Source organism: Hibiscus syriacus, unplaced genomic scaffold, assembly GCF_006381635.1.
Source record: "Hibiscus syriacus cultivar Baekdansim isolate YM2019G1 unplaced genomic scaffold, ASM638163v2 tig00110183_pilon, whole genome shotgun sequence".
Taxonomy (NCBI): Eukaryota; Viridiplantae; Streptophyta; class Magnoliopsida; order Malvales; family Malvaceae; genus Hibiscus; species Hibiscus syriacus.
In genome coordinates this window covers 171,771-188,049 of record NW_024062614.1, presented here as the reverse complement: position 1 = coordinate 188,049, position 16,279 = coordinate 171,771, and the positions used below count along the sequence as shown (strand labels likewise).

The 16,279-nt window shown below is 34.1% G+C and overlaps 1 protein-coding gene across 2 annotated transcripts; it reads left to right on the top strand.

Moving 5' to 3' along the window:
* The first annotated feature begins 18 nt into the window (after nucleotides 1–18).
* Nucleotides 19–4,352, top strand: LOC120217111 (WD repeat-containing protein DWA2-like). Of its 2 annotated transcripts, XM_039214319.1 has the most exons (14): nucleotides 19–112; nucleotides 194–277; nucleotides 378–510; nucleotides 779–890; nucleotides 995–1,094; nucleotides 1,801–1,928; nucleotides 2,256–2,325; nucleotides 3,071–3,159; nucleotides 3,347–3,392; nucleotides 3,683–3,756; nucleotides 3,857–3,930; nucleotides 4,019–4,077; nucleotides 4,162–4,205; nucleotides 4,328–4,352. In XM_039214319.1, exons 1-13 carry the CDS (start codon nucleotides 68–70, stop codon nucleotides 4,201–4,203), a joined length of 1,056 nt encoding a protein of 351 aa, XP_039070250.1. In that variant the 5' UTR covers nucleotides 19–67; the 3' UTR covers nucleotides 4,204–4,205; nucleotides 4,328–4,352. The 2 variants fall into 2 exon arrangements, with proteins under 2 accessions (XP_039070250.1, XP_039070251.1); XM_039214320.1 differs by lacking the exon at nucleotides 4,328–4,352 and having other exon boundaries at nucleotides 50–112; nucleotides 187–277; nucleotides 4,162–4,320.
* Nucleotides 4,353–16,279: the final 11,927 nt, after the last annotated feature.

Genomic DNA, 16,279 nt, shown 5'->3' with positions numbered 1-16,279 from the left:
ATGGTTTCATCGGTTTGTTTCAATTAAAAAAAAAAGGCCAAGTCTTGGGGGTTCCAGTGCTGCAACTATGCAAGGAGGATATTCTGGCATAGGTTATGGTCTCAAATATCAGGTTGGCCCTCGAAATCTCAAATTTATAATTTTTACCCGGCCTCTGAAAATCTAGAGATTTTAATACCTTTTAAGCTGGCAGTCAAGATGTATTTCGGATGTTAAAGCAGATACGGATCATACCAGCTTCATTACAGGAACCCTTAGTCTTAGAGAAGAAAATGAGGTTAGTGTTTGTTTGTGAATTGTATTCTGATTTGATTTAATTTCATGATTTTAATTTTCAGCCATCATATATTAGTTGAATTGAGCTGAAATCTGCGCAGGTGCATCTGATTCGGCTATCTTCTGGTGGGACGGAGCTCATCTGCGAGGGCTTATTTTCTCACTCTAACGAGATCTGGGATCTAGCTTCCTGTCCCTTCGATCAACGGATTTTCTCCACTGTTTTTTCCAATGGTAGTTTCTTTGACATTAATTTGCCTGTATTTTGGTGGACTTCATCTTCGTAACCTTTGAACAGTTTAGTCCACCTTACTTGTCTCCATTACCGGTAGGAGCCAAATAGATCCCTATTTAGGCCATTTGAGGAACACGTTAATTGTTCTTTTCTATGTGTTAGTTTTACTAGAGTTTATTTAGCTGTTGCAACAGCAATTTCCTGTATAAAAGTAAGCTTTATGGCTTAAAGATGAGACTGGTTAGATAATTTTCTTTGTTGTTGAAGGTGAATCTTATGGGGCTGCAATATGGCAGATCCCTGAGTTATATGGACAGTTAAATTCACCACAGTTGGAACGAATTGCCTCCCTTGATGAACATGTTGGTAAGATTAGTTGGTGAGTTCCTGTTTCAAAGCTTCCCCTGAGTTATTAAAGTTGTATATTTTTGCATTTTGCACTGGACATTTTTGTGAAATTTATTTTGGCTTACTTATTAACAGTGTTCTCTGGTGGCCATCTGGAAGACATGATAAGTTGATCAGCATTGATGATGAAAATCTTTTCTTATGGACTTTAGATTGTTCAAAAAAGGCTGCCCAGGTTAGGTTCTGCATCGATTGTCTTCTTATCGTCAAGAATCATTGTACTAGCATGCGGATATGCTGCCTCTAGGTTTTATTTTACATTGTGATTGTAAATAAACACTGGAATACCTTCTTCAAAGACACAACTGACGTAAATTTGTAATCGGTTGCATTGTTTACTCACTCTCTGTTTCTTTTTTCTTTTTTTTTTTGATTTTCTGTATCTGAATATATTCGATATAGCTAGAATGTCTGATATTAAATTTTGTGGTAATTTGAAACTTTGCATTCATCTAACCTGGCAGAGACATTGAATATATATCAGTGGCAGTTATCAGTAAACCAAAAATATCTAAATGCATATCTATGTTACATGGACTCAGCACTTTTGGGAGCGGGTGCCGACATAATATGTGTCAGACTCATTGCTGTGTAGTTCAACACAGCAGCCAACCTCACAGAGGTGATTCTTGGTGGTGAGGGATGTTTTGTGGTCTCAAAGCTGTGAGGAAGACGAGCAAGTGGAAAGACAAAAATAGGAGACAGGAGAAATTATGAGTGAAATTTGGTGAAAATACATCAGTTTAAGCGGTTGATGATATTTTAGCAAATGATGTGTCTGGCCCTTAGATTTAGTGTCGGATATCTGAACCGGAGTCCACATAACATTGATTGCTTATATAGTAGTTGATGCTTATTCAGATCTCATTGTGGAAATCTAGGTGCAATCTAAGCAGTCATCTAGCATGCTTCATTACTTATCTGGCGGTGCATGGGATCCACATGACATAAATGCTGTTGCGACAACTTGTGAATCATCAGTCCAGTTTTGGGATCTACGTACAATGAAGTATGTTGTATCTGTGTATCTTTGTTTCTTGATTAGATCTGAACTGTTTAATTATTATGATGTTGGTCATTTAATTTGGTGTTCTATGTCCCTTGTGATTTGACTCATTTTTCTAAATGCATGGGCCAAAATTGAAATAGATGCTATTTCATCACCTGCCTTCCTCTAACCAAAGAAAAGAGGGCAGGGAAGGAGTAATGTTGTTGCTTGTACCTTTAACTATTTAGTTTCTCCGCAGATCAGTTTTCTTAAATATTTACCTGGATATAGTTTGTTGATTGCACTTAGAGTTATGCAGTATCTGACAACAATTTTATATAATCACAGGAAGACAAATGCAATTGAGCGTGCCCATATCCGCAATGCTAACTATGATATGAAGAACAATCATATACTTGTAAGGATTCAGCTTGTATATTTTACTATTTAAAACCATCTTTTACTGGTCATTTGCACTATTGCTTTTGTATTGGCCTTTTGGTTGTTTCTATTCCAACTTCGGTTTTTAAAATGCCTTTTGAGGGGCATGAGTTAGCATGTTAAATCGCTTTTTCTGTCAAACAAAACATTGTTATTTCTATAACTATGTGAAGCCAAGATCTTTCACCTGTTTTGCCTAGATAATATATGTGTAGACTGATATTATAAATTACAATTGTCAATGTGATGAGATGAGGGTGAGAAATTGGGAGGATTAACTGGTCTATTAAACTCTACTTTCATTTTGGTCAAAGCTGTGGCCAAGCACGTAATGCCTGTCGAAAATCTGCTCTGCACACATGTACACTTACAAATCTTGTTTAATCATACACAACTAGAAGAGTTTGAAGTTTTATCTCATTTATACACAGATAAACCCACAGTGCAAATGTTCATCACATTTTCTAAAAGGAAGTTTATCTATTTTGGACCACTCTTTATAACTTTTCACTGGTATGTAGAATTTGATGGGATGAGTTGATCCTTTGCATTTTTTCTATCATGAAAAACTCACTAGTAAATAATAGTTGCTGAAATCAGTAAAAGAATGGTCAACAATATAGAAATGGTGATTGTGATGTGATATGATATGAACCTATTTAAGTGAGATGGTATTTCTGCTGTTTAATACTTCTAAGTTATTATTGTCACTTTCATTACAGGTCACTGCAGAAGATGAATCTGGGATACACATATGGGATATTAGAAAGCCCAAAATTCCTGTCAAAGAGCTTCCTGGACATACGCACTGGTAATTGACTTCTACTCTCATTTGTCTTTTCTTATTTTTGAGTAACTTCACTCTTTCTATTTTCACATACGCTTGATTTATAATTAATCTCCTACATTTGAGTTTATGTTGAGCTGGTCATGTGCCACTAGAAAGAAATGGGAGTATTTAAATTCATTAATTGTAACATATTTAATAATGTTTGCAGGACATGGGTTGTCACTTGTAACCCTGAGTATGATGGGCTAATTCTGGTTCTTTCTCCCTCCCTCCCTGAACGTTCATTTTAACTAGATTGTCTCTTAGGTATAGGCATTAGGGTCTCGGTTGGATTAAACTGGTTATGAATATTCATCTGAATCAACTAGGCTTAGAAATATCCTTAGATTTAAGACACAATAAAATAAATTGCAAATTGTTGTATGTGGACGAATACGAAGGGGTTTTTTTAATGAGACCTCCAATTCTTATAAAAAAAATTGCAAATTGTTGTTTGTCGGTATATTTTAAAAATTCTTTCTTGACAAGAATTTCACGTCTACAGAGTGCTGGCACCGACTCAACTGTTAACTTGTGGATGGCTCCTGCATCCGCCGAAGATGAGGCAACTTCTGAAAGGCTGTTTTGTTATCCCTTCTCTGGAGCTTTGTACAACTTTGTGTTTTATTGGTTGATCTTCACTGATGTTTATTTCGTTTAAATTTTGTTTTGATAACAGCATAGCTGAATCACCCACTCAACAGGCTGACCCATTGCTTAATTCTTACGGTGATTATGAAGATAGTGTATACGGTAACCAGTCCTAACTCCTACCTCTGTTCTATACTATTCTTTTAAAAACTGAAAACATAATAAATCCAACAACCGTATATATTCTCAGGCCTTGCTTGGAGCAGTCGTGAGCCTTGGATATTTGCTTCTCTATCCTATGATGGCAGGGTAAGAACTATATGCAACTCAGGAAGCTAGAAGAAACATATAATTAATATAAGACTAACAGTTGGGTTGTCTCATTTAATCCAGGTGGTGGTAGAATCAGTTAAGCCATTCCTTTCAAGAAAATGAAGGTGTTATTTGTTGTCCCAATGGGATATTCTTGTGGAGAGTTTCCAAGCAGTGGTCAAGAGTGATGAAATATTTGCCGACTTATTACAGGTTGACATTAAGAGGGGTTGGCTCGCAAGTTAAGTTTTTCATGACTTGTTGCTGGCCAGCCAGTGTATTCTTTTTTGGTCATGATTGGTATAGTTGCTTCCTATTATCATCACCATCTGACATTTTTTATTTTCCATGAATATTGGAATCATGCTTTTGTTCTTTGTTGTCTATTTTTGTGTTAATAACTGCAGTTCCTAACGTGGTAGAAGTTCAGTATTCGTGGACACCAATTTGTTGTTTTTTTCCACCTGCTTCTACATGTTTCCATTTAAATTTAGCAAACGCAAAATTTGAATAACCAGTCCTTGTCAGTTACCACTTAAACTTTATTAACAGATAGGTTTTCAGTAAGTTTATCGACTCTTTTGTTGATTTTTATCCGTTTATTAAACTAATGCCAAGTACAGTAGTAGTACTATTAGCTGCCATTTTATCTGCTTTTGGTTTAGGGTTAGGCCACCGATCCTTTTGTTTCTTTATTTATTTACACTTATATGCCAACTCTTTTGGTTGAGATGTAAATTGACTGACTAGAGGGACCAATTTGCCTATGAAAGTGATTTAATAGTTGTTTTTCCCTTTATATACACACACACACTGCCAAAGTCCATTCTTTTGCTGTTGCTGAAATGTGAAGATGGTATTATATACCCAACAGTAATGAATCGGGACAAAGCATCTATGTGATTCAATTCACAAACGCTGTCAATAAGGATTGGGTTCTTCAGGAACTGAGAGCCCAGCGTGCTCTCTCTTGAAGTTTTAAGGTGTGCAAATTACCTATTTGGATTCATTTTAGGAATGTTCTGCTGGAACTGTAAACCAGAACAAGAATGAGCTACATAGCTACTGCAGTTGGAAACTAGTTCCGCTAGTTTAAATTATAACGCAGAAATTCAAATGAAATGCAATTTATTCAAAAACAGTGGTGCTTACAAGTTATGACCACATAGCACAAGGACAAACATAGACACGTAATATTCTATGAATCAGTCGACTCGTACAAGAGGAAATTGAAACCTCAATCCACAGACGTGTTTACACCATTTTGTGTCTTGCCAAGATCCCCACGGATCCTTCCTCCTCCTTGCTCAGAGTATTGCCTCCGTGTCCGGCGTCAGCCACTTCATCTGCAGCTGCTGAGACACAGAGCTCCTCCTTCCACGAAGAAAATTCGCAATCCAGGATTGCGATGAAAGTCCGGTGATCCCAAAAGCTCCGGAGGTCAAAAACCCGGCTATGGAACCGGCAATGAGAACAGCAGCAGGAACCAAAACAGGGCTGAAAATCAGGAAAATTGGCACGGCGATATCAAGGGCTATAAGGGATCCAAGAAAGCTGAAACCGGATAGAAAGTGAAAGTTGGCACCGATGGAATGTAACACTCCCAACCCGTATCCGATCCGGATACGAGTCCGAAGTGTCACATTGAATTTTCAAACATTTATTCGTATAAAATAGTGAGTAATTTAAAAACTTTGATCACATTTAACTTATTCAAAACGTTTACCAAAATATATATCAGAGTTCATACAATTTATGTCTTTAGACTACATGCCAACTACACTCTATATACAGTACATATATTTTCTGATCTGACATTTGGTAAGGAAAACTGACATGTCTTGCTCCGCATTACTCTTTACTCTTCTCGAAACCTACGTGTGAAACAATCACACGCTAAGTCGTTGACTTAGTGAGGCAATAATTAAACATATAACAATAAATTCATGAACGTGCATTCATACCATTGAATCATGACATTTCAATATGCATGTATCTATTGCATGATAACAATATATATATAATCATGTCATACACACACGCAACATACCTTCTTGTATTACTTTCACTTTTTCGTTTGTCTTCCAATTGCATTGCCCATGTATATTATTATCTTTATCAACATCATTATAATTCAAGCAACACATGACATATCACCAAAAGTATATACATCACATATATCTTATACATTACATTCCATGTTATCTCTTATTAGCCCATGTGCACCTGTGAGAACTGTAGATATGTGAGTCTATTGAGGTTGTGCACCACTATGCTGTCACCACAGCTCATATAAATGTCCCGAAGGACCTATCCAGAGGTCACAAAGACCCCGGTAACTATCCAGAGGTCATAAAGATCCTCAGTAACTGTCCAGAGGTCATAAAGATCATCGGTAAACTGTCCATAGGTCCCGAAGAACCTAGGTAAACTGTCCATATGTCTCGAAAGACATAGGTAAACCCTCGACTCTTGGCATGCCAACTATACCTATAGCTCTCGTATCATATAACATGGGCATTATATTCATATCACTTCACATATTCACATGTACATTTCACTTTTCGTATGATTTCATAATCATCTGTCACGTAGCTTATAACACTTCTCTTGTGTTCATCTGGCATGTAACTCATTATCATCTCTTATTCTCATATGATTCTCATACACCAAGTATATCACATAGCTTGTTACCTATATAAATATTTTCTCATAACTTATCATCACATAGTTCCCATAACATTTTCCTATAGATTCATAAATCTTTACCATATGACTCATGTATTATATGTTCATTTCAGCTCATATATCCTCTCCATATAACTTATTTACATGTTCATATAATCACTTCTGTCAATGTCTCCTCATTTATATATTATTTTTATATTGCCCTATAAATCAAGGTTATTTAACTTATCTCACTTTTCATCTAATCTCATAAGTTGGTTATACAATTCCTATATATATATATATATATATATCTAACTCATGTAATTTATATCCTTTCTCTTGTTATCATATAAATCATTGCTATTTTACATAATTCATGCTCCTATAATTTATATCTCAGGTTCATATAACTCATCTAATTCCTATAATACATAAATCATTGCCATATAACACATATCATATAAATTCATACAATCATATATTCAACATATTGGAAACAGACTTGTCGCAAGTCAGATTTCCATACACAATACGTATATTCTAATAGTACGCACTCACCTGGCCTCACTAGTCAATATCGATCTGTTATCTTTCCTTGATCGATCTTACTTGCCAAACGTTCCGGAATTGCTTTATGCGTAAAATCTACATACATGTACATTTTGAGGCAATCATTAGATACCTACACCTTGTAATTGGATACTAGCAACTTAAACGAACTTATTAAACCAATATTCACATTTTCCTTTAGGGGGAATCGGTTCCTTACTATGGGGGTATCGATTCCCTCAAGACATTCTGGAATTCTGTCGTTTGAAGGGGTATCGGTTCCCCTTGAATGGGTACCGATTCCCCTTGCCCAGAAATCATATTTTTAGCTCGAAAATCACTTCATTTTCAGCCCAACACTTCATATATCATCCCCTTTTCATTCTTAACTCTAGTACACATACTTAAACCAATCTATATTCATTTATTTCATCTTAAACCTCAAAATCCTATCTTCCATATATAATTCAAGAATCATATCAAATTTTCTATATGTTCAAAATCAAATTCTATCACTCCAAATCTCTTAATTTAACCATTGACAAGTCAAATTTAACTTCAAATTCTACTTATCAATTCTTTTCCAAAGTTTCATATAAAAACTCCAAATCTTTAATCTCTCTTAACCCCTCCATTCTTTGATTTTTACTGTAACCCAAGCTTTCCTTATGTTTATCCATCAACTAAAGATCAAAACCAAGCTTAAAATTCAAATAATAATCAACTAATAAAACTCTCACCTTTGCCTTGCTCTCCCACGCATGAAGAAGAAGAAAGGAGAAGAGAACTCTGGATGTTTCTCCCATTTCCCACGTGTATATAATTCCTTAAATGATCAAATGACCATTTTACCCTTTATTTCCTTTAACAATTATAAAATAACCTTCATCATATATTCAAATAATCATTGAACTATTTCATTCTTCTACTTTAGTCATCAAATTCTGAAACTTTACAATTTGATCACTAACCCGGTATTGAGGATGTTACAAATCTCCCCTCCTTATAAGAAAATTCGTCCTCGAATTTTCACTGCAAATCCTGAGAAGAACATATCTTCTAACGTTCTCATGTTGCTTCCCTGACTTATTCTTTCTTGTTATCATCAGAAACTTACTTTCAATCCTTTAGTTTTCCAACTATCTTTTTCATTTATACATTCATCTTCTGTTGTTTATCATATAAACAATAACCAGTAATACCAATCCATTGTCGTGTTTTCTCTCATTCAATTATGCAATTTTCCTTTGACCTTTCTAAAATTCTATATAATGTCACTCATCACATTGACAGTAACATTCATCTCATCACTCTATATCATAAATCCATCTATTTCTTCATAAATCTCTAAATACTTTATAACCATACCAACTTGTATTTCGTCATCATTTGACCAAAACACAACTTTAAATCTTCTTCAATTGTGATTAAACATATACTTTAAGGAGTCAAACAATATTTTCACATCACCTTGCACACTTGTCTTATTTCTATATCAAAATTGTCCTCTGTACTTCCATATTTATCGTATCTGATCCTTTAAATCAATCCCTTTCATTTCTTTATTCCTTATTCCTTATACATAAATCATATATTTCCTTTCATGTTCACATACTCTGGTCTTATCACTTATACTCATCTTTATGTACCAATCTTCATTGCATCCTCATTACTCTAATAACCCATTTCTTATACATAACTTCATTCTTTATCATTCTTATACTTTTATTTTTCTTCTTGAAGGTTCCATGCAAATACTTATCTCAGTTTCTACATCATAGCTATCTGCTCAGAATATACAACCATATTCAAATTCACATCATAATCAATTAACTCAACTTTATCTTTTCCTTCAATCTTATAACTCTATCACGTTTACTCTGACAGCTAGTCAATAACATATGTTCAATCTAGGGTACAAACCCTAATCAACCAAACACATACATCCTTTCAAATCGAAATTATCTTAAAATTCGCTTACTCAACTTATCAATTTCACCTCTATTCTCACACATCCTGAAATTTCTTTTGCTTAAACTCAACATTCTGACTTCCTGTGTCCTATAATCTGATCATCGATATACACATTCTCAAACTCTTCTTATCAATCCTCAGCTTTACTTAAATATACAAATTCTTACTTCCTTTTCCTTTACTATACCACATTATTATGATCCAAATATGCAACTGTATCCAGATCCATTGCAGATCTGGTTATCATATCCTGACAATATCTTATAATCTTATAATTCCAGTACATTTTTATCACATACTCTAGTTAGCCAATGCTAACTCTTTCCATCTTAACTGCAAACCCTTATCATAAACATAATCTTGTTCATGCGCAATACTATCACTTCGTTTCAAACTCATAAGCTCTGACTTTATACATCTTATACACTTGTCACTGATGCACTTATCCTTGAGTTCTTCTATACGTACTCATCACGTCATTAGATCTTTTTAACATTCTTATGGTGACACCTGTTCACCATATTCTATCTTATCCACATAATAATAAAACTACTCTATATCGTGTTTCCGATTCCAAACGATGAAAAACTTTCTATCATTATTCAGATATGATTTCAGCTTTCTGAAATCAACTTTTGATCTTACTAGGCATTTCCTGAGGTGTCCGCTCTTCATCCTGCCTGGCCAGGGCAGGTGAATAGCTATCACAATCAGGAATATCACCTTTCACTTACTTCGAAATTATCACGATCGGATTTTCTACTGTATTAAACTATTCTTATTCTATTAGCAAGACAACATATTCCTTACACTATCAGATCAGAAATTTTTCAATCTATGTTGGCATGTACACCTTTTATGACACTTTGGACTTCGGTTTATGCCAAGAATCGGCTAAACCTTAGCTCTGATACCATTAAATGTAACACCCCCAACCCGTATCCGATCCGGATACGAGTCCGAAGTGTCACATTGACTTTTCAAACATTTATTCGTATAAAATAGTGAGTAATTTAAAAAACTTTGATAACATTTAACTTATTCAAAACGTTTACAAAATATATATCAGAGTTCATACAATTTATGTCTTTAGACTACATGCCAACTACACTCTATATACAATACATATATTTTCTGATCTGACATTTGGTAAGGAAAACTGACATGTCTTGCTCCGCATTACTCTTTACTCTTCTCGAAACCTACGTGTGAAACAATCACACGCTAAGTCGTTGACTTAGTGAGGCAATAATTAAACATATAACAATAAATTCATGAACGTGCATTCATACCATTGAATCATGACATTTCAATATGCATGTATCTATTGCATGATAACAATATATATATAATCATGTCATACACACACGCAACATACCTTCTTGTATTACTTTCACTTTTCGTTTGTCTTCCAATTGCATTGCCCATGTATATTATTATCTTTATCAACATCATTATAATTCAAGCAACACATGACATATCACCAAAAGTATATACATCACATATATCTTATACATTACATTCCATGTTATCTCTTATTAGCCCATGTGCACCTGTGAGAACTGTAGATATGTGAGTCTATTGAGGTTGTGCACCACTATGCTGTCACCACAGCTCATATAAATGTCCCGAAGGACCTATCCAGAGGTCACAAAGACCCCGGTAACTATCCAGAGGTCATAAAGATCCTCGGTAACTGTCCAGAGGTCATAAAGATCCTCGGTAAACTGTCCATAGGTCCCGAAGAACCTAGGTAAACTGTCCATATGTCTCGAAAGACATAGGTAAACCCTCGACTCTTGGCATGCCAACTATACCTATAGCTCTCGTATCATATAACATGGGCATTATATTCATATCACTTCACATATTCACATGTACATTTCACTTTTTGTATGATTTCATAATCATCTGTCACGTAGCTTATAACACTTCTCTTGTGTTCATCTGGCATGTAACTCATTGTCATCTCTTATTCTCATATGATTCTCATACACCAAGTATATCACATAGCTTGTTACCTATATAAATATTTTCTCATAACTTATCATCACATAGTTCCCATAACATTTTCCTATAGATTCATAAATCTTTACCATATAACTCATGTATTATATGTTCATTTCAGCTCATATATCCTCTCCATATAACTTATTTACATGTTCATATAATCACTTCTGTCAATGTCTCCTCATTTATATATTATTCTTATATTGCCCTATAAATCAAGGTTATTTAACTTATCTCACTTTTCATCTAATCTCATAAGTTGGTTATACAATTCCTATATATATATATATATATATATATATATCTAACTCATGTAATTTATATCCTTTCTCTTGTTATCATATAAATCATTGCTATTTTACATAATTCATGCTCCTATAATTTATATCTCAGGTTCATATAACTCATCTAATTCCTATAATACATAAATCATTGCCATATAACACATATCATATAAATTCATACAATCATATATTCAACATATTGGAAACAGACTTGTCGCAAGTCAGATTTCCAAACACAATACGTATATTCTAATAGTACGCACTCACCTGGCCTCACTAGTCAATATCGATCTGTTATCTTTCCTTGATCGATCTTACTTGCCAAACGTTCCGGAATTGCTTTATGCGTAGAATCTACATACATGTACATTTTGAGGCAATCATTAGATACCTACACCTTGTAATTGGATACTAGCAACTTAAACGAACTTATTAAACCAATATTCACATTTTCCTTTAGGGGGAATCGATTCCCTACTATGGGGGTATCGATTCCCTCAAGACATTTTGGAATTCTGTCGTTTGAAGGGGTATCGGTTCCCCTTGAATGGGTACCGATTCCCCTTGCCCAGAAATCATATTTTTAGCTCGAAAATCACTTCATTTTCAGCCCAACACTTCATATATATCATCCCCTTTTCATTCTTAACTCTAGTACACATACTTAAACCAATCTATATTCATTTATTTCATCTTAAACCTCAAAATCCTATCTTTCATATGTAATTCAAGAATCATATCAAATTTTCTATATGTTCAAAATCAAATTCTATCACTCCAAATCTCTTAATTTAACCATTGACAAGTCAAATTTAACTTCAAATTCTACTTATCAATTCTTTTCCAAAGTTTCATATAAAAACTCCAAATCTTTAATCTCTCTTAACCCCTCCATTCTTTGATTTTTACTGTAACCCAAGCTTTCCTTATGTTTATCCATCAACTAAAGATCAAAACCAAGCTTAAAATTCAAATAATAATCAACTAATAAAACTCTCACCTTTGCCTTGCTCTCCCACGCATGAAGAAGAAGAAAGGAGAAGAGAACTCTGGATGTTTCTCCCATTTCCCACGTGTATATAATTCCTTAAATGATCAAATGACCATTTTACCCTTTATTTCCTTTAACAATTACAAAATAACCTTCATCATATATTCAAATAATCATTGAACTATTTCATTCTTCTACTTTAGTCATCAAATTCTGAAACTTTACAATTTGATCACTAACCCGGTATTGAGGATGTTACAGATGGGAGGAGGGTGAAAACTGTAAGAACTTTGGATGCGGAGGGACCATTTTCATGGAAGTGATTCTTCGTGTTATCTGTTGGGGTGGAGTTGCTGGCGATGCTCAGCCATGGCTTTAGAGGTTGGTTTTGTTTGCTTTTTTTTGGCTGTGGCTGAGAACGAAGAGTGAAAGGTGAGGGAATGAGTTGATGAGTAGTGAATTTAAGGGAACGAAAGGGGCGACGCGTGGAGTTGGGTAACATTTATTGTTTGATAGAGTCTACATGGTCTGCATGAATGTATTTTATATGTTCTGCCATTCCGTTCTATCTGGTTTTATCATATGTACGAATGAATGCATCAAAGTGTATTAATATATGGTTTTATTTTATGTGTTTTTTTATATATTATATCTGTTTTGAAAAGACTTTAGTATAAAATAAGTGTCCATACTTATTTTTACGAATAGGTGCATAAAGTATTTTTGGCTCATCCAGGTATTTAACGATACAAACATTACTATTTTAGGTGTATGATATTACAAACATTATTTTAGGTGTCTTGGGATTAACTGCCGTTAAAAAAGCTCGTTAAGTGACACATGTCACAAACATAAAATTAAAAAATTATTATTTTTTTAAAAAAATATTATTAAAAAAGTTAAAATAAATAAATAATAAATAAACACCAACCCATGCGTCCTCCCCTCTCCCTACCCTCTCCCATCCCTCCCCCTCCCTCCCTCCCTCCCTCTCGTGATATCAATTTTCATCGCCAAACGGCCAAAATTCGAAAGATCGGCTGACCAAATGGGAAAGGGGTCGATTTCCACAGTTGATTACATAACTGATTATCACGATTGATCAAATGAATTTAAGAGATTATGTATTTGAAATTTTAGGGATTAGGGATTGAAATATAAGGATTTGAGAATTTTAGGTTTTGAGGTGAAATTAAGAGTTGTAACCGGTTAGTGGATGGTCGACGAAGTATGGGGGGACCCGACGTCGGCGAATGGGTGGCCTGAGATTTCCAACGATTAGAGTAAATGGGACTAAAATAAGAGTTTTTAAAAGTTTAGGTTTTTTGGTATTTTAGAAAAAATGGAGTTTTTCAAGAATAAAATATTTTTAAATTTTTTTTAAATAAAATTTTAAAATTATCATATTGTGACATGTGTCACTTAACGAGATTTTTTAACGACCGTTACTCCCGAGGCACCTAAAATATTAACATTTATAAATTCAGACACTTAAAATGGTAACGTTTGTAACGTTAGACACCTGGATAAGTCGAAAAATACTTTAGACACATATTCGTGAAAACATGTATAGTTTGGACACTTATTTTATACTACATTAATTAGTATATTTAATTTATTAAAATAATAAATATATGTTAGTAATTAATAAATCCTAAGATAATAATATAGAGATGGATGAATAATTTTATATTAAAAGGATGAACTTATTAATATTAAGGAAAAATAAATTTATAAAATTTTAATTAATAAAAATGATTTCCAATAAAAATACAAAACTTATATCTAAAATATATAAAAATTAAAACTATATAAAATGAAGATTACCCCCATCCGCCACGTCTAATTCCCTCCCCGAGTTCAATTGCTATTCACTACTCATTTGTTAACACTTCTTTTGCATGCTGAATGGTGTTTAATTTGCTTGTAATAAATTGATGAATGGTTTTGGATTTTTCGGAAGAAAAGATAAACTACACAAATGATCATTAATGTTTGAATAAATATTCATTTTTTATTTTAAAATTTTAAAAGTAACATATTGATCATTAATATTATCGATTTGTAATAAAATAGTCATTCCATCATTATCTCGTTAAATTGATGATGTAACAATATTAAAAAAATAATATTTAATTTGACTCTCAAACTACTATTAAAACATAAAATAGATCCTTAAACAATAATTTTATATTTAACTTAGTCCACTACCATCACCACCACGGCAGGTGGTGTTCTTGTCTGATTTGAGACAGAAAAACAGGGTTGCCTGTCTTGAAAAAGCACAAAGGGGTCTTGGACTCTTGTTGATTTTGTTTAGCCTTTGGTTCATATCTATGTTGCATTGATACATATACGGGGTTGGGGATTAGGTATAAATAGATGTTAAAAATAATAAATAAAATCAATACTTCACAGAAAATTAAAAAATAAAACCATAAGTAAATCAAAAAATTAAAAAAATAAAATTTATAAAGTTAATACTTCATATAAATTTAAAACCCTAAGATTTGGGAAGTTTTGCTTAAATCCATAAATTATTTTTGTGGCCAAACTATAATTATTGTAAAGCATGTAACTTGTTTCGTACGTCCTAAAATATTTGAGGACTAACTCTGCAATTATACCATTTATATTATAATCATAAGTCCTTTATTTTTAACATTCAGATGCGCCTCTCCTGTTATTTTTTCCCCCTTCTTCCTTTGTTGATTCACGAACATCACCCACCCACATTTCGTCCCACCGCCGCTATCCTTATTGATATAAAGTAAGTAGATTGTAGGTCATCGTCCAAAAGCCTCTACGTTGTGACCCTAATCCTCGCCATCGACGTGGGGCTGTATTAATATGAAACTTGCGAGCTTTGATTTTCATATGCCGCCGTCGTGGGTCGATTCGGCTGCCTGGGGACGCATGTGATAGTCACATGTTGTCCCCAAAACATCCCGAATTCGTTTAACCATATCATACCACCGCGACACATCCCCAGTATGTACCCTAACGGTTCCCGTATCAAAAACTTATTAAGTACTTGAAACGGGTTCCTTTATCATCCCGTGATTCATAGGTTCATATGGTACCTCATCATCTTCTTTGAAGCCAAATGGTATATATATTGGGGCTTTTTTCACTGTGAACTCAGTTATTGGGAAGCAGCAAAGCCTGCGCTCAAAGCTGCCATTAATGATGTCAACTAGGGCTTTAAATGAGACGAGGTAAATCGTGAGCTATTCAAGATTGACTCGATCAAGGCTCGATAAATACTCGGATCGAATGGACTCGACCCAAGCTCGAGCTCGACTCGAGTTCTTAAAGAGCCGAAACGAGCTACTTGATATTCGACTTGAAAAGCTCGTGAGCAGCTCGAAAATATAAAATATTAAGATTTTATTTTTTAAATAAATTATTAATAATATTAATATTTAAGTATTGATTTTTTATAAGAAAAAATACAGTAAGATTTTCATGTATTTAAGGATCAGGTTCGATTTTAAATTTGAGGCTTCAATTGAATTAAGTTTAAGAAGAAGAAAAAATTCATTTCGAACATTTTCGACCTGTTCATGAGCTTCAGTTCAGGATTTCGAGTTCGGGTCGAGTTTGAAAATTTTAAGTTCGTGAGTTTTCGAGTCGAGTCGAGTCGAGCTCCATCTCAAAGTTTTCGAGTTAAATCGAGCACAACAATATTCGAGCTCGACTCGGCTCGTTTACACCCCTA

Coding starts and splice junctions, on each gene's coding strand:
- LOC120217111 (XM_039214319.1), top strand. CDS start 68: ATGCAAGGAGGATATTCTGGCATAGGTTATGGTCTCAAATATCAG. Junction 113..193: donor GTTATGGTCTCAAATATCAG/GTTGGCCCTCGA, acceptor TTAAGCTGGCAG/TCAAGATGTATTTCGGATGT. Junction 1,929..2,255: donor TGGGATCTACGTACAATGAA/GTATGTTGTATC, acceptor ATATAATCACAG/GAAGACAAATGCAATTGAGC.